This window comes from Telopea speciosissima, chromosome 8 (genome assembly GCF_018873765.1).
Source record: "Telopea speciosissima isolate NSW1024214 ecotype Mountain lineage chromosome 8, Tspe_v1, whole genome shotgun sequence".
Classification (NCBI taxonomy): Eukaryota; Viridiplantae; Streptophyta; class Magnoliopsida; order Proteales; family Proteaceae; genus Telopea; species Telopea speciosissima.
Genome location: NC_057923.1, coordinates 62613940 through 62640615, shown reverse-complemented (window position 1 = coordinate 62640615; position 26676 = coordinate 62613940). Strand labels below are relative to the sequence as shown.

Sequence of the window (26676 nt, the reverse complement as noted above, 5' to 3'; positions counted from 1 at the left end):
CCACAATAGGGTCCTCATCGTCTGAGTCAACTTGAAAGATGTCAGCTAGATCAATGGTGCCTCTCTGTCCCACATGTCCCATGCGTATGTGTTGCAGTTTCAGCCTCAAGTTGTAGTGCACATACACCATATCAGATAAACGTTGAGACCCCAATCTGTTGCGCCTCTTGGAGTGGATGAGTGCAAAGGTACTCCAGTTCCTCTCACAACCAGATGCAGAACATGTTTGGGCAAGGACTTTAATTGCTATTCTTCTTAAGTTTTCAGCCGATTCCCCATACAACACCCACCATTCAGCTGCATTACAAGTTTACAACAAAAAAGACATGTGTCAAATGCTGTTTCAACTTTCAACTTTCAAATTTCAATACATATGTAATTTAAAACTTAAAAGAATTACCAGCATCACCACGTGCTCTGCCTTGTATCGCAGCCTCAGTTCCAAAACTTCCCAATGCATCCCTAAATACCTTGATCTACACCCATGTGGAAAATTAGTAAGTACTTCTTCACTACTTATTTGAAAGCATGAATAAGTTGAGTTTCCAAATGAACTCACTTCATTGTTGCAAATTGCTTGTAGTGCACCATCTGGCTCCAACTTCTTCACTACTTGTTTCACAGCATCAATAAGTTGAGTTTCCAACCCAAGCCTATTGTTATATTGATACTTAGGGTTCAAGTAGTATGCTGAAATATGACATATAGAATAGAGGTATTGTCAAATGCATAGGTAATTAGTAAATAATAATACTATGAATTAGTAAACATAAAACAAATTTACTCACCAGCCTTATGCAGTGGATGCATAAGTTGATTCTCCTAGCGAGCATTTATGATATCTAAGAAGTGTTTGCTACTGCGAGGAGCCACACTATAGACACTATCTTTCATCAAGTCTATTGCAGCATATAGGACTGGCATGGTTGGGCCCTTCAGAGCGGAGTTAGCAACATGTAGAACTTTAACTACTGGCTCTAAAACTTTCACCACTTTGCTTAGTTTGGTCTAGAAGTCCTCAGATGACATCGTTGTTTGTGCTTCCCTCCCATTTGCAGTCTTGGAACCCTTCCATTCAAACCACTCCTCAGAAGCAAACATGCTTCTCAGCCCGGCCTTCTTTATCTCAATGCTTTTGAGAGCAATGTAGTTGGTGGCAAATCTTGTGATGCCAGGCCTAACCAAGTCACCCCCACATTTTTTCCTCAATAGATTGAGTGCATATGAGTGGTTGTATACAAAGTTGGTGACTTGTCTTGCACTTTCAACCACAGTCTTCACCAACTTTAACTTTCCCATATCTTTTAGCATTAAGTCAATGCAATGGGCTGCACAAGGAGTCCAGAAGAGCCGGTACTTACTATTATTCATCATCTTCTCATGGGCCAGTTTGAAGTTACTTCCATTGTCCGTTACAATCTGGACAACATTCTCAATACCCACATCTTTTTCCACTACTTCCTTTAACAATCTGTAAATATATTTTGCATCCTTTATCTCTTTGGATGCATCCACAGATTTGAGGAACACTGTCCTCCCATCACAATAAACCATGAAATTGATGATGGACTTTCTTGTAGGCCCAGTCCATCCATCTGCCATTATAGTCACCCCATATGTCTCCCACATATTCCTCATCTCACTAATGTACTCATCAATCTCACTCTTTTGTTGAGGTAGATAAACATTCATTACCTCATATTGGGTGGGCCCTTGAATCCTGGGCCAGCCTCTGCAATGGTATCTATCATGGTATCATAATGGGGGCCTTGTGCAGTGTTTGCTGGGATGGTATGGTATAGCATCCACTTAGCTATTGATTCTTTAACCAATCCCTTCATCCTCTTCCATGCTCCTTTAATTCTGGGTTGACTGCTTCCTTTCTTCTTATGCAATTTAGGATCAGATGTTGATGGTGGTACTGGTACTGGTAGAGGTGTTGGGGTTCCCCTCACACTTTGTGATCTTTTAAAAGGATTCAAAGTTCTAGGACCTCCAGAACTGCCAGCTCCTCCACTACCCCCTACTCTTTGTCTCTGCTGATCATCTTGAAAACTTACTCTACTCCTTGAAACAGTCCGCCTAAAATCCCTAGCCTCCTCTGCTGTTTGTATGTCATCAGGTACTGCAATGTCATCATCATCAGAGGAGTCATCATCATCATCATCATCATCATCATTGTATCGTCTTCCTCCTCCCATCGAATTCCTCACTGTATCCTCAAGTTGTTCTCTTATCCTTTGCTTGTCAGCCTTCCTCTTCTTTCTTCCCCTCAAACTATCACCAATCTCCCTGGCTACTTCAGTAGGGACCATATGACAACCTACAACATCTTTAGATCCTTCAGTCAAATGTTGTTTAAGTCTACTGGACCCACCTCCCATAAATTGCATGTGACAATAGTTACATATAGATTTTCTCTTATCCCCATCAATGGGAGTACCATGTAACCATGCAATGTCACCCCTATCTTTGGTATTGGTCTCTCTTGTTCCCTCTGTTCTCTTTGTTCCCTCCGCCCCTTTGTTGACTACTTTCCCCCACCTTTTGCTTGTCCTTCGCACGTTGTCTATCACGATCCGCCATAATGATACTTGTTTACTGCAATGTAAGTAACACAAATAATTAAAAAACTTAATGTAGATGCACTTCAATTGACACTTTTAGATTACTAATATACTTGTATAGTTATTTAATATTTTTCCCCTAACCCTTATATTTTTCACATAATTAAAACCAATTTTTTATATATAATGTTAATATTAGTATTGACCTAACACAACAAAACCAAAAATTAGTAAACATAATATACATGTAATGCATCTCAAAACATATAGAAATAACTTTCATATTTTTTCATTATTTTTTAAACTTAAAACTCATATTTTTTCTTATTTATTTCTATTTTTTTAATTTTTTATATATTTTTCTTAATTTTAAAAATTAAAAGAATTATTTAAGAGCAGAAAAATAAATCCGACACTGTGAAGCCGTAGATCGGCCATTGGTGTCTAACATATATTTAATTCATTACCATCTAAGTCATATTACCCCTAATTATTTCATATTTTAGTTGTAGGAAAATGAATTTTTAAAACCAGAAAAAAAATAAAAAAAATACATATGGGAAAAAAATTTCGACACCGTGAGGCTGTAGATCGGCCTCCGGTGTCTAATATATATTAATATCATCAACATCCAACAACATTTGTACAAAATATTTTTAAAAAAAATAGTTTTAGAGAAATAGAATTTACCTTAAATAATGAAAATAGGCTTGGATGATGAGCTTAGATGACCCTCCGAAGTCTTCCCGCGACAAGGAGCTTCAACAATGCTTGGATGAGGCTTGGAAGGGAGGAAGAAGAGAGAAAATTTGATTTTCGGTCTCTCGGTCGAAATATCGACCAAGAGCTGCGAAATATGGAATTATAAGGCCCTTAGTGTGACACTATTTGTCACTTTTACAATATCTCGCGATACATCGTGAGATCCACGATATATCGTGACGAGATATTGTATTTTTATGTTTCGAAAGTGTTTCGTATCTCGAACATATCGAGATTCACGAAATATGGCGATATATCGCCGATATTTCGCGAGATTTTATACCATGGATATAAGTCCTAGCTAGGGATGTAAATGGATTAGATACGGATCGGATGTGATCCGAGCCGGATATTATCTGGCCGAATATGGATACCTTTAAATGGATTCGGATGTAGATCAGATTTGGATTTTTGACCATCCGTTTACATATTTGCCTTGTGTAACCCGGACCTTCCTCCCCCTAACGGATACAATTCACTCTCAATCCATATCTCTTAGATCATGATTCTCTTTTCATCAGATTCAACCTGTTGAGTCTTCAAAAATCGTTAAAATCATTATTTACTTAATTTTTTGTTATTAAGTATTCAGATTTTTTTTTGAACGGATTTTAATTGGATTATTCAGATTATTTTCCAGATATCTCTAAATGAATACGAATGTCTCTAAACGGCGGATGGTTATTTGAATTCGAATTTGAATTTCAATTATCCATTAACATCCCTAATCCTAACACGGCAGCCCACCATGCATAGAGATCTTCCCCTTATTTCTTCCCAAATGATGTGGTTGCAATATTGGTGCACTGGCACACTATTCACTTGTTAGTTGGATACATACTTAAATGCAAATCTAAGAAGGTTAGGTCAAAGGTAGGTGATATAGTTTCCCAGACAGTTATTACATGGTGTCAGTGTAGTCTTTAATGCAGATAGGGTCGACAATGCCAACTGAGTTACCATAATAGACTCTTAATTAACCCCATTGCCTTTCTTTTTTCTCTTTCGCAACTCACAGCTTTCTTGGGTAAGATTCTCATGAAAACAAGATTTGGTGATGGATTTTTAAACGCGTAAAAGATGAAGCAGTGAAGAGCACAAGCTTTATTGGTTGTCCTTAAAAAATATTATAAGAATCAGATGTCAGTGTAGCTATCGTCGGAGTCTGATAGTGTGATATAGCACCTATGGTCAGCTAATACAAGCAAAAAATGATATTTTTTGGGGGGAGCGTGGACCCCAACGTGCATGGGAGGGCAATGAGAGTATAAATGGAAGCATCATGGGGGTAGGATTTACAATTTTCATAGGGAGCGGGGCATCGATTGTAAGATAAAAGAAACCTATAACAATACAGAACAGAATGAAAATCGTAAACAAACAATCACACAGTGCACACAAAGATTTATGTTGTTCGATAAGATTGCTTACAGCTACGGTAAGATGAGATATGTTTTACTTTTAATGGAGAATAGGGTTACAACCGCTTATCATCATACCTCTCTTAGATTGAATTACAGGAAAAGAACCCTCACTGTGAAACCCTGTACAACCACTGTGTTCGACTCAGGGGTGTACGAGAATGTTCTCTTATATGAACCTGATGAGGCATAAAACACCCTACCTATCAGAGGCTGCCACGTGGCTGATCCGACCTCAGTCCGAGAACCGAGTTGAGCCGAGCAGGAGAATGGGCCGACCCCATCTTCGATAAGTCATCTGACAGAGCCAGACTCGAGCGAGCTGGCCGGTGGTTGAGGCCGAGCTCATACAGGTCAACCAGACTCCTAGCCGAGCTTACGGCGGAGAACAACCTCTCGGGCCGACCTCCTCAGCCGACCCCTTGGGCCGACCTCTAAGGCCGAGCCCTCCTCCACTGAAGCTGCCATAGCACCCCGCCGGGGATCTCCGGGCCACGTCAGCACATCCCGAGAATCACGGGATAAGGATCGAACCACGATCCTAGCACAACACGGAATCGTACTCTACATGGACTCTTACCTTAATAAGAGTCCGACCCCGAAAATAACTCTCCACTCCGCTCTACGCGAGAGAACCTTCCGAAAGAAGAACTCCTACCATACTAGGACTCTTCCAACCGTCTCATCTCCTCCTCACTCTATAAATACCCAGTTATGGAGCACTATTCCTCATCTCACTTTTACTAGCAGTTACGCTGTTGCATTAGAGACCTGACTTGAGCATCGAAGAGTCCTAGGCCGGAGCCACACCGGCCCTCTTGTGCTCATTGCTGGGTTTTTGCAGGCTCATCCGCAGACGAACCAAGCTCCGGAGGTTTTCACACGCAACAGAACCTGAGCCGGCCTCAATTAACAACTTCTTAACGATCCTTCAAAATCAACCCACAAATCCAAGAAACGGAATACAAAAGTCTGTAATCAACCTTAATAAATATTTAAAAAAAAAAAACCCTTAAAGTTGGATCTGATGGAATTTTTTCGACGATTCTCCTCGAACAGATGAAATCAGGATTCTATAAATGACAAAGAACTCCATGTGCAAAACGGATTTATCTGTTCCACCACTAACATAAGCAAAAATAGAAACACCAAACCCATCTCGATCCAATCCTCCATGGATATCCCTATCTTAAAAAAGTGATTCGTCACATTAATGTTTTATAAAGTAAACATTTAAAAATCCATGCTTTAATGACAATGAATTAATGATAGAGCTGGATGTGACTCATGGTGATAGTTGCACATTGCATTAAAATTCATGCATATGCTTGTTAATGACTTCTGTATAGTACACCTAACTTATCTTCTTCTTTTTTGGGCGATTGTTCTCTGATTGGGAATGCAGGCTATGCCCAAACAGATGAGACGAGCATTTCAGTCATTCAGGTGGTCAGTTCGCCCACCCCCATGTGTTTACGCACATTCTGTGCTCTCAGCCTTTTTTTTGTTTTCCCCAGTACTTTCTATTGTTGTCTATATTTCTTGTCTTGTTTTTCTTTCATCCATAACAAAGTGTTACCCTAGCTTTACAACTGGGGCAACTAAGCTGCCCTCATCCAAATTAAGGATAACCTTAATTTTCTTTTCATCAAAAAAAAAAAAAAAAACTAAGCTGCCAAAGGAACGTACATTGGCTCTCTCTCTCTCTTTCTCTCTCTCCGCACATAAAATTATCTTGGTGCCCTCCTCATGGATTAAGGTATTGGTATTTGATTCGTATGAATATCATATCAGTATTGGTGGTGACCAGTACCGATACTGTAAATTGAAACCCAAATTCTCTCTTGGAAAAGCAAACGTCACTTGGTCGTGTAATGCACGCCACCCCTGCACCCTAGCCTTCCAAGGCACAAGGGTGGCATGTCTGTCACAATGACTGGTGGTGTTCTTTATCCTTTCTTGGGAAAGAGAACGTCACCCAATCACAAACCGTCCATGTAGCCTGACACAGGGACACACGAAATTACCATCAAACCCTATCACACCAAAGACGCCACCCCTATACTCTAACATAAGGACACTTCTCAATAATCAATATACGGAATCATTCTATCACATCTGATTGTTGCGCTTCTCAATATGGCTTGTTGATAGAACCTCTTCTTTACATTTATTACTACTCAACACATTAAGTGCTATTATTTTTTGTTTGGTAAACGAACACATTAAGTGCATTACTATACTGTCTACGTCCCCAACTGGGAATAGTGATATGGTTATAACTTATAACCAACATCAGTGATAGAAAAACAAACATTAAATGCTAAGGATGCATGTCTCCAATCTATTGTTTGTTGCCAAAAAAAAAACATTAGATATGTCTCCACAGCTCCAATCACAAAGCTGAAAAATGCATAATAAAGGAGCCTTTGTAAGTACAAACATGTATATCTAAATTATTCACAAAGTGTGGATGGTAATGAAGCACGTAGTAAGGAATGAATTTGTTGCTTAAAGCTATAAAAACAATGGGACCAAGTTTCCCTCCACCCACGGTGACTAGAGTTCAGATCTGCTACCCACATGGGGACGGGTGGGGACAGATCTGAACCCCCCATGGGGGTGCGGGATCCACCTCTAAGGTGTGGGACTCATGCCCCATGGAGGGGTCAGATCAGTCCCCACCCGTCCCCATGTGGGTGGCTTATCCGGATTCGGATTATGGGGCGCGGGAGAAAACAGGAAAAGGTATGGGGAGGGTATTTTAGAACATACTAAAACCCTAAGAGGGGCTAGTCTAAAACAATGTTTGTTGGAAGGAGAGGCTCTTGCATTAAGGGAGGGAATCTTGCAGTGTATCTTAGAAGGCTTCTACCACGTCGAGATGGAGGTTGATAATAGCATCTTGGCATCAAACTTGAACTAGGAACATCAAACCTCAAACATCGAGATCATCAGTGGTGTCCAGGACATTCGTTACCTCTGCTCTCTATTGGACTCTTATTCATTTTCCTATGTACCTAAGGAGATTAACAGCATTGCCGACTCCCTGGCCCCGAGGGCACTGTCCTGTACGTGTAGGACTAAATGACTCCAATCCACCCCCCTTTAATTTATTGTCGGAGTTATGTAACTGAGACACCTTGAGTACTTCATGTAATAATAATGAATGAGTTCCTTCGCACCAAAAAAATTAGTTTTCCAGCAAGTCACAAATTCAATAAAAAATGGTTATTTTTTATATCCTTATTTAACAAGGTTTTTAGTTCGAAGGATTCGGTGGGTGTGATAATTTTGATCGTCAGACGTTTAGGGCATGATGTAGATTGACCACATTTAAACTTTTGAAAAATAACACTCCTCCACAATGTCCCTACACCCTCTCACACGGACAGTGAAATGACCACCCCATGCCTCCTTTTGGATGCCTAAGAATGGACCCACTAAAACTTGGAACTGTCAATGGTACAATAGAGTTGATCTTGGGATCGATTACTAAATGGGACGAGATGGTTCTGAAACAAGTTTCCCAACAGCTCCATTTAAGATGCATATTTAATCTTAATTAATGCTTAATAGTTATAACCTAAAAGAGTTATGTCATAATTATCCAGAAAAAATAAAAATTAATGTTTAATTATTTATATGTTTAAAAATAGAGAAATTATTAGTATAACAAGGGTCTGTTATTTATCCAAACATAACAAGACATCAACTGCCCTCTTAAAACAACAGTTAGGGACATGATTGAACATAAATTTACAAGGATAATTATGTAAATTCACATACAATACTAGAAATTAAAAAAAATTAAAGAAAACCAAGAAGTTTTAACTAGATTTTTTAAGAAAAGGTTAAAATGTAATTCAACACAACCCATCTTCCCATCTTCCCCAAAATCGCTCTCTATCTCCAACCATGATCCAACGCAACCTCTTTCTCTTGTTTTCGGCAGAGCTTCAAGTTACCGGTGAATTCTGTAAAAAACGTCACAACAACATTCTAGGTCATTGACTGGCAAATATTCTCTTTCCTTGATACTTGAAACTTGGGGACTGAGTCACTGAGCTAGCAGAAAGAGAGAGACCGGGACTGAAAGAGAGACAGAGAAGCAAAGGAACCAGATGAGATTTTTTCTGTCACCATTTCTGTCCACGAGCCATCAATGGTCGTTGCTCGCAGGTAATCTCTACCTATTTTCCCTTCTCTTTGCCATTAGTTCTCGATTTTCCATTTTCCCTCTATACTTTTTATTTATTTTATTTAATCTCAAACTCCCTAAATTTGTTTTTTGCTGTCTTCTGATCTGAATTTTGGCTATGATTGTTCACGCCTATTATGCAAATAGGAGGGCTTTTCTTTAGTTAGATGTATGGTTATTTGATGGTATGCTATATATATTTGAATGGATAATCTCCAAGCTTCTCGGCTGAGAATGTCAAAAAATTGAGAGTTGCAAATCCGTTTATTTATTTAGGATTAAAGCAACTCTCAATTTTTTGACATTCTCAACCGAGAAGCTTGGAGATTTTCCATTCAAATATATATAGCATACCATCAAATAACCATACATCTAACTAAAGAAAAGCCCTCCTATTTGCATAATAGGCGTGAACAATCATAGCCAAAATTCAGATCAAAAGACAGTAAAAAACAAATTACAAATTTAGGGAGTTTGAGATTAAATAAAATAAAATTAAAAAAAAAAAAGTATAGAGGGAAAATGGAAAATTGAGAACTAATGGCAAAGAGAAGGGAAAATAGGTAGAGATTATCTGTGAGCAACGACCATTGATGGCTCGTGGACAGAAATGGTGACAGAAAAAACCTCATCTGGTTCCTTTGCTTCTCCGTCTCTCTTTCAGTCCCGGTCTCTCTCTTTCTGCTCGCTTAGTGACTCAGTCCCCAAGTTTCAAGTATCAAGGAAAGAGATGATTTGCCGGTCAATGACCTAGAATGTTGTTGTGACATTTTTTGCAGAATTCGCCGGTAACTTGAAGCTCTGCCGAAGACAAGAGAAAGAGGTTGCATTGGATCATGGTTGGAGATAGAGAGAGATTTTGGGGAAGATGGGAAGATGGGTTGTGTTGAATTACATTTTAACCCTTTCTTAAAAAATCTAGTTAAAACTTCTTGGTTTTCTTTAATTTCTAGTATTGTATGTGAATTTACATAATTATCCTTGCAAATTTATGTTCAATCATGTCCCTAACTGTTGTTTTAAGAGGGCAGTTGATGTCTTGTTATGTTTGGATAAATAACAGACCCTTGTTACACTAATAATTCCCCTTTTTCAAAATATAATGAATCTTCAAGATGCAGATCGATCTCGACAGATTTGGTTCAGATCGGAATTGGTAGAAATTGGCTAAAAAAAAAACCCTAATCCTAGTTTCTATATAGGTCCGATCCGATTCGGATTGATTGGAATCGGGATTGGTTCTGACCGATTTTGGGTATGATCAGAACAGTCCAAAATCGGTGGAAATCGACCAGAAAAAACACCATAACCATAGTTTCCACAGAAGATCGATTTGATTCAAATTGATTCGGATCAAGATCGGTCTCAATAGATTCCAATCTGATCTAATTTTTCAAACTCTGATACTGCCAGTCAACCACATTCCAATTTTGATTGGATTCAAAATTGACTCGTAATCTGTGGACAATATTGGAAATGTCGAATCTCTGGACTACTAGTAGTCCTATGAACATTGTACATCTTTTCATTTTTAGGCTGTGTTTGATATGCATTCTTGGAATGCATTTTAGGTCAATTTTGCATTTCCAGACGATAAAAGTAACTATTTTAATAATTCGATAATTTGAAATCAACTTAGAAGTTAGAATGCATACCAAACTCCTTAGTGTTTCTGTTTTGCTTTACTAACCCCTCCCCCCAACACACACAAAAACACAAAACACGTAGTCAAAGTACCATGGAACATACCTGGACCAGGGATTATAGGTATCAGTATTGGTATACGTACCGATCACTACAGATATCGATATGATATGAATCAAACCTAGCAAGCTTGTAGCAAGCGTAAAATAAAAAACAAACCACTCTTTGATCTATACTCTCGATACGTATCAGAAAATGCAATACCGATACATTGATCCATAGCCATGGACACAAAATTTGCCCCTTACAAATCTACCATATTGGCATCGGCTACCGTATTGATGTAATGGTTCGAGCAAAGGGAAAATTATCAAAAACCCGAATTTTTAAAGATAAACGGAGCAAAACTGTCTGAAGTCCATATCGATATAGTATCAATATCGGCTAAAAACAATACCAGTAACGATACCAATTACTTAAACCATGCACCTGACAAATATTAGGTCCGACCACCTTTAACATATTGTTGCGGCGAAATCCGAGCCGTTGTCCACTTGGCCGAGCTAACCTGCATAGGTAAACAACACCAGACAAGAGAGTGTCGACCCGAGGCAGTTAGTATACTCCGATGTCTAAGTCAGACCTCTGCAACAGATAACTCTCTAAATCTAAGAGCTTGAAATAAGCCGAGAGAGTCCCCCTTACCTGGGTTAGGTATGTCTATTTATAGCTTTGATTTACTAGATCGTTGTGTGAACTATCTGTTTATGGACGATAATCTCGACTTCATGTAGTCCTAGGTATCGCTTTCTAGGCTCGACACCTGCCAAGTTAGTAGTCATGAAGGAAGCATGACCTTGACCCGGCCAGGGTCCGTGGTTAGGTTAGTTAACCGTCTTAGACATTTAGAGTCCTGAGACCGACCTGAGTCGACTCAGCGACCGATTCGTGCTCTTTTACATTCTACATAGTTTGCTTTGGTTGACCTAGTCAGATCGGTCATGGCCCGATTTTCCACGTGTTAACCCTAGATTGATCGATTCGAACTATGACTCATCACATACAATGGTCAGATCCTCTGATTTGTATTTGTGAGTGTATCTGAAAGCACAAACCTTACTGGACTTGCAGAGCATTGAGACAGAGTTACAGAGGCTTAATTTACAGTTATAATTGGTAGCTTTTCATATTGCTTGACAATTGACATCCAACTGCCTATTAGTGAGAATTTTCCCTTTAACAGTAAAATAGCATTCATAACAAAGAAATCACAACCCTTCTATTCTTCATTTGAGTAGATTGGTAGGTCGTTGAAAATTAAATTTCCTTACTTCCATAGTGAATTCAAGTCAAGTAGATGCCAACAGCCAACTCATTCTGGAATTCCACCATTTCGGCTCTGTGAATCTGCAAAGTATTTACAGTACTACTGAGTGAAACAGCTCTGTTCAGTGTCCTTTGCATAGCATTTCACCTATCACACCTCAGTGTTCAAAGAGTTTATAATTCAGACCCTAATGGCAGAGTTAATTCCAGTCCCATTTGGCAATCAATCAAACAGTACCCTCTCATGGGTAGGTTTCTGACTTTTCAGGTCATTCAATGTCTTCTTCTACCCTCACTCCTTCCTCACCTCATCACACAAACTTCATCTATAAAAAGGGTATCATCACCCCCTTATCGTCCATTCGTGTTCTTTCTGTGGCTCTTGTAACCCAGAATTTCTGTACATTTGGGTTGTCTGTGAGTAGTAGCAGATTAACTATCTGGGTCGAGTTCTTTTCTTCCATTTGCTTACAACATAGGAAGAATAATATTTTGTCCTCGACTCCCTTTTCCTGTCCTTCGATTTGTCTGGTCTGTATTTAGCTCAAAAGTCTTGAATTTGAACATTTTACATTTTTTCCAGTCCATTTCTTGTCTCCCCTGTTCTGCCATTGGAAAAAAAACCCAGGCTTTATCATCCAACATCACTGATTGAGTGATCGATTTCATTTTTTTTCATTTTTTGGGACAGTTAGTTTCCCTTCTCCCCTGTTCTGCCATTGGTATTGTGTTCTTTATCATCCAATGTCACTGATTGAGTGACCCATTTCATTATTTATTAGAAAAAAAAAATATCTTCCCTTCTCTCTCTCTCCAAGTGGAAGTTGCCGGAGAGACTTCATTATTATTCTGCAAGCTTTTGGTAATGGGTATTTCATCAATTAGTGAATTCATGCTTGGGATTTGGGCTCCATTAATGTTGATTCACTTCCTGATGGGGAGCTGCTGGGCACAGGAAGTTCCAGCTTCGTTTATCTTTGGGGATTCCCTGGTTGATGCTGGAAACAATAACTACATCGTAACTCTGTCAAAGGCAAATTACGTCCCCAATGGGATTGATTTTGGGCAGCCTACGGGTCGTTACACCAATGGAAGAACAATAGTCGACATTATAGGCACGGCTCCTCCCCCTCCTCCTCGTTTCTTCTTTTCTTCTCGTTCTTCGATTCTGTGCTGAATCTAGAGCAAGTTTTGGTTTTGGAAGCTTTAATCTAAAAACTTTTTTAAAATGTGAATGGACAGGTCAGGAATTGGGTTTAGCAGAGTTCACGCCTCCTTACTTGGCACCAACGACAAGAGGTTCAGTGGTTCTGAAGGGAGTGAATTATGCTTCTGGGGGAGGTGGAATTCTGAACCAAACCGGCAAGATCTTTGTAAGCTTCTTCTGAAACTATGAACACTTCACCCCCTGCAAATGGGTTACCTTTAACTGTTTATTCTGTTCCAAAATTTAACCTTTTTTTATCCCCACAGGGTGGAAGAATCAACCTGGATGCTCAGCTGGATAATTTTGCGAATACAAGGCAAGACATTTTATCGAGCATTGGTAGTGCAGAAACAATGGATCTGTTCAGCAGAGCAATCTTCTCGGTTACGATCGGCTCCAATGACTTCATCAACAATTACCTCACTCCACTCGTCTCGGTGCCGGAGCAGAAGTTGATCTCCCCTGAAACTTTCGTCGACACCTTGATTTCCAGATATAGATTGCAATTAACAGTAAGAAACTCTTACACAAGCCTTACTAGTCTCTCTCTTTCATCTAAAAAGAAAAGAAAAAGTCTATATCCGTCCCCTCCTTTGCTTTAGGCTATGTTTGGAAGTCAAGAAAAAAAACACGAATTTGAAAAGAGAGATAAACACATAATGAAAATATGTCAACATGCCTTTTGTTTTTTGTCTTATCTTGGCAACCAAACATAGTCTTACGTTTCAATATCGGTCACCTGATATGCTACCTATATGGATCGATTGATTGGTATCAGCCTGTGTCGGGCCAGTATCAAGCACAAATCCAAAATTAAATCACTTTTTTACACAAAGGGAGGCGGAATACTAGTCATCTCCCAAGAAAATGTCACCCATGTTGATGTTTCCACGAACACTTCCATTGACCCAATGCGCACATAGGGGTCATGCAACCCCACATGAAACACTTCCCCTTTCCTTTTTTAAGAAAGTTTTCCATCACTTGGTGGAAGGAGGAAGAATCCCCTTAACAAACAAAGGATGATGTGACCATGTTTGTGGTATCACAAACAATCCCTCCTTTGAGCAAACGATGGTACTATTGCCCATTGTGAAGGAATTCTTCCTTCCCCTCAAAGGTTTTAGGCATTGGTATCAGATATGGGATCGATCTTGGCCAATACCGATTCAATGCCAATCGGTTCATCCCTTATCGGTTTGGATAGTACACATTTACCATTGATTTTCATTTTTAAAAATGAGTTTTTTTTTTTTTTTTTTTTTTTTTTTTTTTAAATTTTACTCTTGTCCGAATCGATCCATCAATAATTTTTTTTTGGTAAGAGAAATTTTATTACGGATAACGTGAGAACTCATGGCTGAGATGAACAAAGATCTCCTAACCATGGATCAATCCATCAATAAGGGATTGCCCTAGAATGGGGTCGTCCATAATTGATATTGATCTGATCCGAGTGATTCTGGCTATCTGGTCCCGCGAAAACCATGTTCCCCATAGATTAAGAAAAACTTGATCTTTATTTTATTTTACTTTTTATCGATTTAGAATGCCTTCTTAACCATCACATTAAAACTCACTGGTCCCTTCAACTGTTGTTCTAAAGATCACAATTAATTGTGATGTTTATTAATGTGAATGTGGCAAACATGATGGTAATTACACTTTTTTCCCCGCGGATGATACTGTTTTCTTATTGCTGTTTTAACTTTGTGGGCCCAATGTGCATGATATATACTATTGGATCAGGATCCTCTGCAGTACTGGTGGGTGTGCAGTGCACATTCTGCGGGCACAGTAGGGGTCACGTGGCACACATGGCATACATGGCCTCTAGATGTGCACCACACACCGGGCAAGTAAGGTTTTAGTCTATTGTATCGACATTGATATCAATCATCGTAATATCAGACTGCTTCCTATAAGAAAAATCACCTTTTGATCGAAAAAAAGTGCACTTGCCAATTTCAATATCAAGGTGATTCAAAAAAAAAAAAAAAAAACAAAATTACTTTTAACTGTATCGATCGATACATTTTGGTATCATGTCAGCATTTTTGTATAGGTGTCATTATTGTATCGATCACGGTTGATACCGATACGTATCAATCAACATGACTAATAGCATGATTCTCTCCAATTTCTTATAGTTCGGCAGTGCGGTAGTGCTAGTGTGGATGTTCCACATGTGGCAACTCAGACATCTAACGGTCTGAGATAGTCAATGAGCTCAAACCGTTGGATGTCTAAGCTACCACGTGTCAAACATCCACACTAGCACTATTGCATTGGCGAGCTATAGGGAATTGGAGAGGATAATTTTCCTTATTAACACACGACTGACTGGTTTTCCTCTTTTTCTGGGTGTTTGACTTTGTCACAGCGATTGTTTAATTTTGGGGCAAGGAAGATTATAGTGACAAACGTGGGACCGATAGGGTGCATCCCATACGAAAGGGATACGAATCCGACGGCTGGGGATGAGTGCGTGGCCTTCCCGAACGAGATAACGGAGATGTACAATTTGCGGTTGAGGAGCCTGGTGGTGGAGGAGCTAAGCACCACCCTTGTGGGTTCTCAGTTTGTGTATGCGGATGCCTACAACATCGTCTCGGATTTGATTCAGAACCCCGCAGCCTACGGTTTTGAGGTAGCGACCTCGGCTTGCTGCTACTTGTCGGGGAAATACGGAGGATTAATTCCGTGCGGCCCCCCATCCAAATTGTGTGGGGACCGCTCTAAGTACATATTCTGGGACCCATACCATCCTTCGGATGCTGCCAATGTTATCATGGCCAAGCGCTTGATGGACGGTGATGATGCTGATGTTTTTCCTATCAATATTCGACGGCTCGCCGCCCAACCCTCTACTTGATTTATCATCGTCTCTTTATTACTATGAACTATATACAAAGTATAATCATAATAAATTATTGGGATTGAAAATGGAAAAACTATCTTCCGTTGAGCTCTAATCTGGCGGTGCGGACTTGAGAACTTGACAAATGGAAGATGCAAAATCCAACGGTGCTAAACTTGAGAAGAAAGAAAAAAAATTGCCTTGCATCGAGCTCACACCGTTGGATGAAACTTTTTTCACATGTCGAGCTCTCAGGGCCACACTACAGTGCACCATCAAATGCCCGTACTATAGAGGATTTTAATCCATAAAAAACAACCTACCAGAGTAGTTTCGAACCAATGAGGGATTGAGTGATTGATGAATTACAGAAGTATAATTTTACATTGGTTATGTTGGATCTTAGATGGATATTGATATAACTTTAAGGTTTTGGATTGAACCCGCAAATTGTATTTTGTGGTTTTTTATTTATTTTATTTAACATTATATTAGAGCAATATCTATTTGTTGTCCTTTATCCACGTGTATTTAATAATACAATCCAATGATATGTGTTTTCTGTCTGTTCATGTTCCACTACCTTGCATTTACCATTCTATCACATGATCATTTATCACTATCACACGATCACATTGTGAGACCATGTGCTAACAAACCAATCCTCCTACCCTGGTAAGCTCTTGGATCTTTATTTATTGGGACAAAGAACGTTGCTTGGTCAGGCCCTATGCCTTCTCAGAAGGGTGTGTGAAAAGCTTATTTAGTTATGGGAGAAAAAACACCAAACATGTTGTCCTTGAGCCCTGACACAAGGGCATGCGAATTGATTGCCACTCCTTGGTCATTTCCGGGGTTGCGAGGGGTGCAACGGTCATTTGATGCGCCCTTGTGTCAGGGAGAAGGGGCGGCATGTGATGCACAATCGGGTGGCGTTCTCTTTGTCTTTATTTATTTATGAGCAAGAGATCAATGTCTAATTGTGCATCACTTGAACCAACACAGGGACATGAGAGAGCAATTAGACGCATCAACGTAGATGCGATTTTTATTTCATGCGTGGCATAATGGTATTTTTGCATATTCCTGTGTTTGGATGTAGAAGCCACACGACCAAGTAGCGTTTTTTCCTTTATTTAAATTTTTGTTGGACCAATCCACTAAAATAATTGTACTTTTGTAGTCCATAAATGTGGTCCAAGTCCTAACCCAATTTTCTCGTAATCCATGGTGAAGAGAGAATCTCTTCATCTATGAGATACGACCCTTTATTAGATTGGAAAAGGAGATGAGAACAAGAAACAAGATTTAAAAGAATGGAATCACATTCCTGTTCAATTTAAATCCAAATCAGATTAGATTGGCGCTGATCAAAATGGGCCAAAATGTGCATCAACCCTAGAAATCCAATATGGGATCCACCGATTCAGATCAACCGGAACCCCACGAAAAAAAGCATCGCTATCTGGTTGTGTAGTTCCTATGCCCAAACACATAAATGTGCAAAATTACCATTATGCCACATGTGAAATAAGAAAAAAAAAATTCCATCTGAGCATACTTTCATTTAGGGATGTAAACGGATCATATTCGACTCGGATAGTGCTATATCCACATCCGCATCTGATTAGCTTCCGGACGGATTCGGATAGTGCTAAACAGATACGAACACTGATACATATTAGATATTTTATCTGTTTACATGTAAATATAGCTTTTCGAATAGCTATAGCTTATCCGTATCTGTATCCGTTTAGTTTTCGAACGGATTTGGATAGTGCTAAACGAGATACAGACACAGATACGGAAACAGATTTCGACTATTTATTTACATCCCTACTTTCATTGGCCCACGCTGGTGCAGGGGCTATGCGACCAGGCAGTATCATGTCATCCCATGGGACAAATATCAAACTCTCAATCTTCCTTAGGGGTGTCAATACCCAACCCGAACCGATAAAACCGGCCCGAACGAGCCTGGACCACACCGGACCGATCTCTTATTGGTTCAGGTTCGGTTTGTGGATCCAGAGAGCAGTCAGTTTTGGTTCGGTTCGGGCTAGCCCAACGGTGCACCGGTGACCCGAACCCAAACCGAATCGACCCAACCTGATAACAAATAAATTTTATGGATTTATGTACCTATCTATATCAATTTTAAAAACGTTTAGACCTGTTGAGATCAAATAAATTTTATGGATGTGCTCTCATCCTATATGCGATCATGGTTTAATGCCAGGAAACTTGCTTTTGTAATAATTACTATAGAGCATCCATTGCACTAGTTTCCTATATTCATTTATGGTTTAATATTGAACCAACCCCTGTAAAAACTTGTGTTTAAATTCATTTACTAGTTAGATATGAATTGGGAATCTCTATACCTAGTTGTTGCATTTGGAATATAATAATACTAACCGGACCTTATTAGTTAATTAGTTATATAAAATCGGTATCGAACCGAATTCAAATCGATATCAACCCGTTATTATAAATCGAAATCAATACGAAATCAAATCGCACCTAAATCGAACATTTCTTAATGATTCGGTTTCGATTTCTTTAAAAATCACATCGAAATCAAAAAAACCCGAACTAAAACCGGACCGAACCGACCCATTGACTTCCTCATTCTCTATATTGAAACGTATCAGAATGGATAACGTTCTTACGCACTCCAAGACGACGCAGCCGATGATAACGAAAAGGAGGGAAAGAGCGTATAGTATCGCCAGATCGGAATCTAATTTTCATTAATATTTACCCGTACTTTGGATTCCAATCCAACTGCTGGAAATCTAGAAAATAATTGTACGGTGCATTGTAATCCTCGTCAGCTGTCAAATCCCTTACACTATACAGGCAGAAAGAAGCAATCTATCCAAAAACGAAAATTGAACCTTACTCAGAAGATACATCGGAAGGAAGATAGAACGATGGATTCATCATCGTCGATGGAGAAGCTGATAAAAGTGCAACAAGAACCGAGCGGAATCTCTTTCGTAACAATCAATCGTCCGAAATCGTTGAACTCTCTGACAAAATCGATGATGACAGATCTGGCGAGGGCTTTCAAGAGGTTAGACGGGGACGATTCAGTGCGGGTGGTTGTGTTATCAGGAACAGGGAGGGCATTCTGTTCCGGTGTGGATCTGACCTCTGCGGAGGACGTGTTTAAGGGAGACGTGAAGGATGTGGAAACTGATCCTGTTTGTCAGATGGAGTTTTGTCGGAAACCTATCATCGGTGCGATCCAGGGTTTCGCAGTCACGGCGGGGTTCGAGATCGCCCTCGCCTGCGATATCTTGATAGCTACAAAGGGAGCCAAATTCATTGATACTCATGCCAGGTCTCTCTCTTTTTCTCAATCCGATTTTGTGTTTTCGTTTTTGTAAATTGTAATCGTCTCCAAATTTGTTTGTGGGACTGCGGGTAGTGACTTGTGCGGTTGGACACGGTCGCTGTCGAAATGGAAAGCCCCAAAGTCCCTTGTTTTTTTTTTTTGGGGGGGGGGGGGGGGGGGGTGGTTTAGAAGGAAAAAAATTTGCTGCTACCTGGAATGTTCCTGCTACCCCAGGTGCCACAGGAAGCAGCAAAATTTCGTCCGGGGTAGAAGTCCATTTTGAAGATTATGAATAAAATGCCTTAAAGAACCCTCAGAGTGCTGTGGGTAGTTCTGTCTTTTAAAACCATACTGAACCGAACCACCAATCGTGTTCGATACTAGTTTGATCGGGTCAACCCGATGTAGCACATCTCTTTCTGGTTGCCTACACCCCCACACCCTCCTCCCGAATTTTTATCACCTGCGGTTCCCTGCCCGGTACGATTCCCTAGTGCCTCTAATAAAAGGGGGTGGATCCCACCCCGGGCAGTGTGTTCAATCAGGGGTGGAATGGTCATTTCAATCCTCCTATGAGAGGAACCGCACAACCGTATTGATCAGCGAACTTCAGGGGATAAAGGTCCTTTCCCTTTCCCTTTCCCTTTCCCTTTCCCTTTTCCCATAGGGCATAACAACCCTCACCCACCCACTTGTTAGGGACTTGGTAGAACTCATCCTCAAAAGCTAGATAGGGTGTCCAAGTACCTATAAACCCCCCACATTTCTATTCATATCTGGTGTGAGACTATTTTTTCCGTCTTTGTGAAACACCAACACCACACACCCCAGAATTACTCCATAGTGAAGGCATAGTTGTCAAGGCGCCTAGGTGAACCAAGGCGATCGAGGGGGAGGGGTAAAAAACAAAGGCGGCAAGGCGTCGTCTAGGCAACCAAGTACTCGACACCAGAAAATAAGGCGAAAAAAAGGCACCTAAACGCCTAGGCGACGCCTTGACAACTACGAGTGAAGGCACCTCCGCCCATCTCCCTGTCCACCCCGCCAACCCCCACCCCCCAACAAAAAAACAGGCATTCATAGTTAAAAGCTAATGCAATATTCAGCACTTAATACACCTAATGAATTAATGTAACGACTTACAACTACATAATCCAGAAAATCCTTTTCATATTATGGCTAGACTTATGAATTTGTTACAAGATTTTCTTACATGTGCAATTAAATTTACACTTATATAGGACTAGGGGTTTTGTATTGGATCAGCCGATCAGGTTCTGTTTGTGTCAAAACAAACGCAGACCTTGGATTCCATTTTCTGAAGTTTAGTGCAACCTGAAACTTGAACATGCAATCCAAAGCTTGGATTTGGTTGTTACTAATTGTAACCTGAAAGTGGTTGAATTTGTCTTAACATGTACACAACCCCTTTATTGAACGGGTTAGTGAAATTGGTTTTGTGTTGGTGGGCCAATTAACAGGTTTGCTTCTGTTCAGGTTTCCTAACCCATTCCACTAAGCAGGTTGTGTTCAGTTGAGGCAAATTCAACCTGACATAATCTGACATTATTTGAAACTGACATAGCCAAACCATTGCTACCGTAGCATCGTCTGTCTAGATGTTCCAGTAATCATAGAACAACTGTACCTTGTTAATCAGTGAGAGAATGGAACAGCCAAGGTCCTTCTGCAGAGTCTCTTACAGTTCACTTGGGTGGAATCCATCCAGCCAATCATTTACAAATGGTCCTACTAAATGCTTCATCTTTTACAGTGAGAGGAGCATGTCTCAGTTCTCAGGAATTAGGATGCTCTCTTATTTGTCATTACCAATCAAAAGGAAGAAGTCTACAAGATAGTAGGATACATCGTCCAAGAAATTTTATTTGTGCTGCCATCTAAATATGTCAATTTTGTTGCATTGTCTAGTAGCTTTTACAATGTGTAAATTTTATATGTGCGGCCATCTGCATGTTTTAGTTATGAACACATAATTAATTGATGCTTTCCAAGCTTCCATTGAGGAGATATTTCATATATTCTTTCGTACAATTGTTCTCTAATGAATGAACTGTCCAAAACTGGTCTGACAGGTTTGGGATATTTCCTTCATGGGGCCTTTCTCAGAAGCTGTCACGCATTATCGGACCAAACAAAGCTCGCGAAGTTTCTTTGGCGGCCGTGCCTCTAACGGCGGAAGCTGCAGAGAGATGGGGCTTGGTGAACCATGTTGTTGAAGAGAATGAGTTGTTGAAGAAAGCCCGAGAAGTTGCAGAAGCCATAATAAGAAATAATGGAGACTTAGTATTGAGGTACAAATCAGTCATTAATGATGGCTTTAAGCTGGACTTACATCATGCTCTTGCGCTAGAGAAGGTATTCCCTTTGCTTTTATTAATTTAGCTAAGCATTTTATGTTCCCATAACTCTGTAAAAAAATGGACTTGGATGTTTGAGGAAAATATTACAGAAGTGATGGAGGAGAGCAAAGAGTGATCTTGATGATTCGAGACTGTGTACCATTATGAATTTGTAGAAGAGGATAATACTTTTAGATTTAGAGATCAAATTAAACTCTTCAAAGTTTTGGTTGTGTGTGAGGATTAGGAACAGAACAGATGGACATTTAGATGGTTCAATAATGGTACATTTGAATTCTGTTTTGTCACACGGAAACAGTTGAAATAGTACACACAGACTGAATTTCCAAATGGGGATTACGGTATTGATCAATATAGGATCTCTGAGAGAGAGATATTTTCTAATGGGTTTATATTAGAGATAGTATGCAGGAAGCCAAGTTCTATTTTATTGAGTTAAACGTAGTTTCTGTTTTCCCTTAGTTTTCATTTCTTTGTTTCCTAATAGAAGTAGGACAGTTTAAAAGCTTAGTCTTGTAAGTCAATCTGTATCTATTTATCTCAATTCTGCTTCTCCGTTTCTACCCTAACTTCTGTCCTAAACCTAGTAGAACTCAATCCCCTCAACTTAAGGTTAGGGTCCAGATCTTTGCATTAAAGTGTGTGAAGTTCTAGAAAGAAATCGAACCTTTAGTTCATTTGGTTCTACATCAGGGGTTAATAAAGTTTGTTGATCTGATAGGTTTTGATCATCTTATCAATGTCTCTTTCCTTAAATATGTGTGTGTTTATGTAGCTATATATACGTAAGTAAAGATTAAGAGATCCTATGGGGGGTACTCAAATAGGAGGCCAAATGCTTGCCTTATTGACAGAACATAGAGGTTCAGATTTCCAAGACAGCTAGCTTTCCTGACTTTTACCACCTATAGTAGCTCGTGATTTGAATGAGGAAAAGGTGGAAGGATTTTTAGGCCATGTCTAATTATCATTTACTCTGTTGGAACAATGGCAGTGCTTGTGTGTGTGTGTGTGTGTTTTTTTTTTTTTTTTTGGGGGGGGGGGGGGTGGTTTGGGTTTAAGAGATGGTCCCTCATTTTCCTGGTCTATATACTAATTCTGTATATGCAACTTCGTTATGTGTCAACATATGTTTGAAATGTTAAATTTGGATTGGTGTTCTCTGATCTAGACAGTCCAACCAATGTGTGTCTTGGATTTAAATTTGAAAAGTAACAAGATGAAAATAATTGAGGTTGATAATGATTACACGGATTATCGTTTTTGTGCTTGTTTGTCATTCGTAATAGCTCTGATCTCATGGAACTTCTATAATTCTTTGATGAGCTATTAATATGAAAATTTAATGTCAATATTGATTCCAGGAGAGGGCTCACAACTATTATGATGCAATGACGAAGGAACAGTTTGAGAAAATGCAGAAGTTCATAGCAGGTCGTAGCTCAAACAAACCACCTTCTAAAATGTAGGCCTAACAATTTTTTCTGTTGTATTAATGCTGTACAAATAAATTTGTTGAACCTCACAAGGGGATATATGTAAGAAGTAATATAAAGTATAAAGTTTTGTTTCAACCACATGTCTATAAAAATTATGATTTGGGTTTAATTGTCTAGGGATTTAATTGTTGATTTCCCATCTGAGAGGGTAGTCTTTCCCAAAGGTAGTTTTTTTTTTTTTAATGGAACTTTCCCAAAGGTAGTTGTTGTACATTGATTTTATGCCTTTCCCTTTTGAAATTGAAATTGGCTTTCTTTTGTTGTTGCATGGAACCAAGTGGAAAATTGAATATACCATATAGACATATAGAGCAATGGGGACCATGAAAGAGAAGAGGGAGATATTTGATACCGGGATTGGATTGTCTTTATTTTTAGAAAATGAAAAGAAGAAAGAAGTTAAGAGTGCAGAAAAGGAATAGAAGGAATTGAAGAGTGAAGTCGATTCACTTCTCTCAAAATGATAGGCCATTCGATTCAATTCCCAAGTTCCAAACAAAAGATTTTCCTTTATAACTAAAGAATCGCAACTACATTTTCTGAACCTTAACTATAAGGTCATTGAAGCACTAATTCTTGATGTACAGAAAAAGATGTTAAGTTGCCAAATAGCACTACAAGAAAAGGCGTCTTTTACGGTGTTTTTTAAGTGTCGGCGTAGCTAAAAAAAACGCTGCTATATGATTCAGCGGCGTTTGTAATAAACGCCGCACATATGTCGTCATATGTACCGCCGGAAATGTATCACGGCGTTTATGCCATATGCCCGTGTAAGTATACTTTCACAGGCGTTTGTTAACAAATGTCGCCATATATACTTTATAACGGCGTTTTTTGAAATGTCGCTATATATTGGTAAGCGTTGGTATAATTATGATTTATTTGCGACATGTTTACATAAACGCCGGTAAAATATCCTATAACGGTATTTCTTAAACGCCGGTAAAATATACACACTTAGCGGCATTTAGTAAGAAACGCCGCTACATATAGTATTTTTAAAAAAAAAATTTATTTACCTAATCCTTTAACCTGTTATTTTTGTGGATTCAAAATAATTTAAGTTTACCTGTACAAATGACCGTTTGAAACTTAATTACATTTAATCTACCTTACCCCAAAGGACACTTACAACCTATGACAAATTATTAAAATTCAAAAACCAAATAAACAATGTATGTACTTTGCTCGATGTCTTCAATGAATGAACACCTTAGACCAGAGTGCTTTAAATCACCAAGCAACGCCATGTAAACACACAAAATTTAGCAATAACTCATTGACATTAGTATTCAAATGGACGTTACCTGCAGCCATATAACCATGTACCAATCTTTATTAGCTTGATCATGTCGAAAAAGTGTCTGGTTTGAAATCAAACTCGCAATAGGCAGTACATGTAGCATGAAGTATCATAGAGAACAAAAAGAAGAATCTACAATGATCGATACATCATCTCTATGTCACTGTATAATTCAATCATATCTTCTAATGATATCCCCAAAAGAACAAACTAAGAAAGAACTACTGCAGACACATTTTTGCTAACTTTCAGTTAAGAAACATGGCCAGATTTTCAGTACATCATCTATATCCAATTTCAACTAAAGAACATGCCTAAACTACCATGAAAAAAATAATGCTAACAGTTATATCTTTAAGGTTGAAAATAGAGTTCCAAAAATATCCAAGTTTGAAAAGAGAACAAAGGAAATCCTAAACCAAATGGAGTAGGTTCCCTACTTGAGTTAGAAAAAGATAATAAAGTCAAAGAACCCAAAACTACTACTCCCTTGGCTAAAAATGCTCGTTGTTTTTCTATTCTCCTTCTCGGACCTTCCTCTCTCTTGTCTCATATAACTCTACAGTAATGTACATTGACCTAACAAGGGAAACATATAGACACATTTATTCGAAAGTAAAAGAAAATAAATACAAAGCAACAATTAAAAATAAATAATGTGGAGAAGGAAGCCATGTTTTTTACAAAATTTGTTCCATGAAACAACTTCTTCACGACTGAACTGCCATGCAAAGTTCCACACCACACCACAACACCTATCTTTGCTTATTTCCGGAGTTTCTAGAACATTATAAAATAAAAAAAAATAAAGAAAAAAAAAAAAACAGCATGTATGAATCAAACAAATTTCCATGTACCCTAGAGTTGCATTAGGGAGCCAATAGCAATGGGGAGTGTAGTATACAAAATGGGAATTAGAATGAAAGGAAGAGTAATTATTGAGAAAGAACCATGAACAACTCTATGCCATCAAGTGAAGTTTGCTACACGGAAAGCTACTCATTTAAAAACATCTAGACCAATTTACAAAAGAAGAAAAGACTATCATTACCTCATCAACATCTCCATTGTCATTATAAGAATAATAAGTTAGTAGGCCAAGAGAAAAGTATGAAGTCAAATTCAGATTACCGTAGATGTTGGAGCATAGGACATCATGTTTTGATCCCCAAGAAACTACATAGATGGTGTCCAATCATTACTCTTGTAACAGGAGGTGGGGGAGCAATCATCTATGCTAGAGATCTCAAATGGGTAGTTGAAGGTGGTGTGGGTGAGAAAGATGAGGATTCTCAGGAGAAGTACGTAGTTATAATGCTACTGATCATCTGGGATTAAGAAGATTAAGAATATGCTAGGGCTGAACAGAAGAGATTGTTTGGGATTACACCATTATCAGTTCTAACTACTCCAGTCACTCTCAATGTCTAGACTGAATTAAGTGAATAATTTTCCAATCATTGACTACATTAGACAGCTGGGTATAAAAAAGAAAAAAGTCCAAACAATGGACCACCCATCCAAGTGGGTCAATATGTGGCTATTATGTACACTTTAATAGCCAATGTTAGTTAAGTGCGTTACCCAAAAAAAGTTTAGTGCCGCCTCTTATCTAAATAGAACTGCCTTACGGTTTCGTTAGAGTATGTAGAACCCATGAAATCCGGCGGTACCTCCTTAGAGAGAGAAGTTGTGGCAGAGCCATCAATGCCATACTATTGTCAACGAATCCCAACATGAAAGACTCACCAAAGCACAATAAAACGATACCTCGGGAAGAGACAATACAATAGTGCAACACTGCAACAATTAAATTCAGAACAACAAGAAAATAAAATAACCGTAGTGTTCTAATCTATTAACTGTCACAACTCACAAGCAACACAAGAGCTGAAAAGAGAAGATATACAAGGGGTTTCGGCTATACCGTCTTGTATTAGCAACCGAGAAGTCGAGAGAACCAAGCTGTTAGAGTAGTAGCGGCAAATCTACACTGCCAAAAAAATAAATAAATAAAGAGATTTTTATATGAAAGTCAACAGGGCTTTACCAAAAAAAAAAAAAAGAGGGGAGAAGAAACGAAACTTCGATTCACGGACCACGTTTCCCATCTTAGAGAACCAGATATAAATTAAATGCAAAATAGAATGAAATGAAAGAGA

The 26676-nt window shown here is 39.0% G+C and overlaps 2 protein-coding genes across 2 annotated transcripts; both read left to right on the top strand.

Annotated features, from left to right (window-relative positions):
- Nucleotides 1–1179: 1179 nt before the first annotated feature.
- Nucleotides 1180–23286, top strand: LOC122672775 (probable enoyl-CoA hydratase 1, peroxisomal). The gene is made up of 4 exons (XM_043870264.1): nt 1180–1185; nt 18898–19337; nt 21425–21707; nt 23077–23286. Exons 2-4 carry the CDS (start codon nt 18925–18927, stop codon nt 23179–23181), a joined length of 801 nt encoding a protein of 266 aa, XP_043726199.1. The 5' UTR covers nt 1180–1185; nt 18898–18924; the 3' UTR covers nt 23182–23286.
- Nucleotides 12736–16021, top strand: LOC122672774 (GDSL esterase/lipase At4g16230-like). The gene is made up of 4 exons (XM_043870262.1): nt 12736–13036; nt 13164–13294; nt 13395–13640; nt 15512–16021. Exons 1-4 carry the CDS (start codon nt 12787–12789, stop codon nt 16001–16003), a joined length of 1119 nt encoding a protein of 372 aa, XP_043726197.1. The 5' UTR covers nt 12736–12786; the 3' UTR covers nt 16004–16021.
- Nucleotides 23287–26676: the final 3390 nt, after the last annotated feature.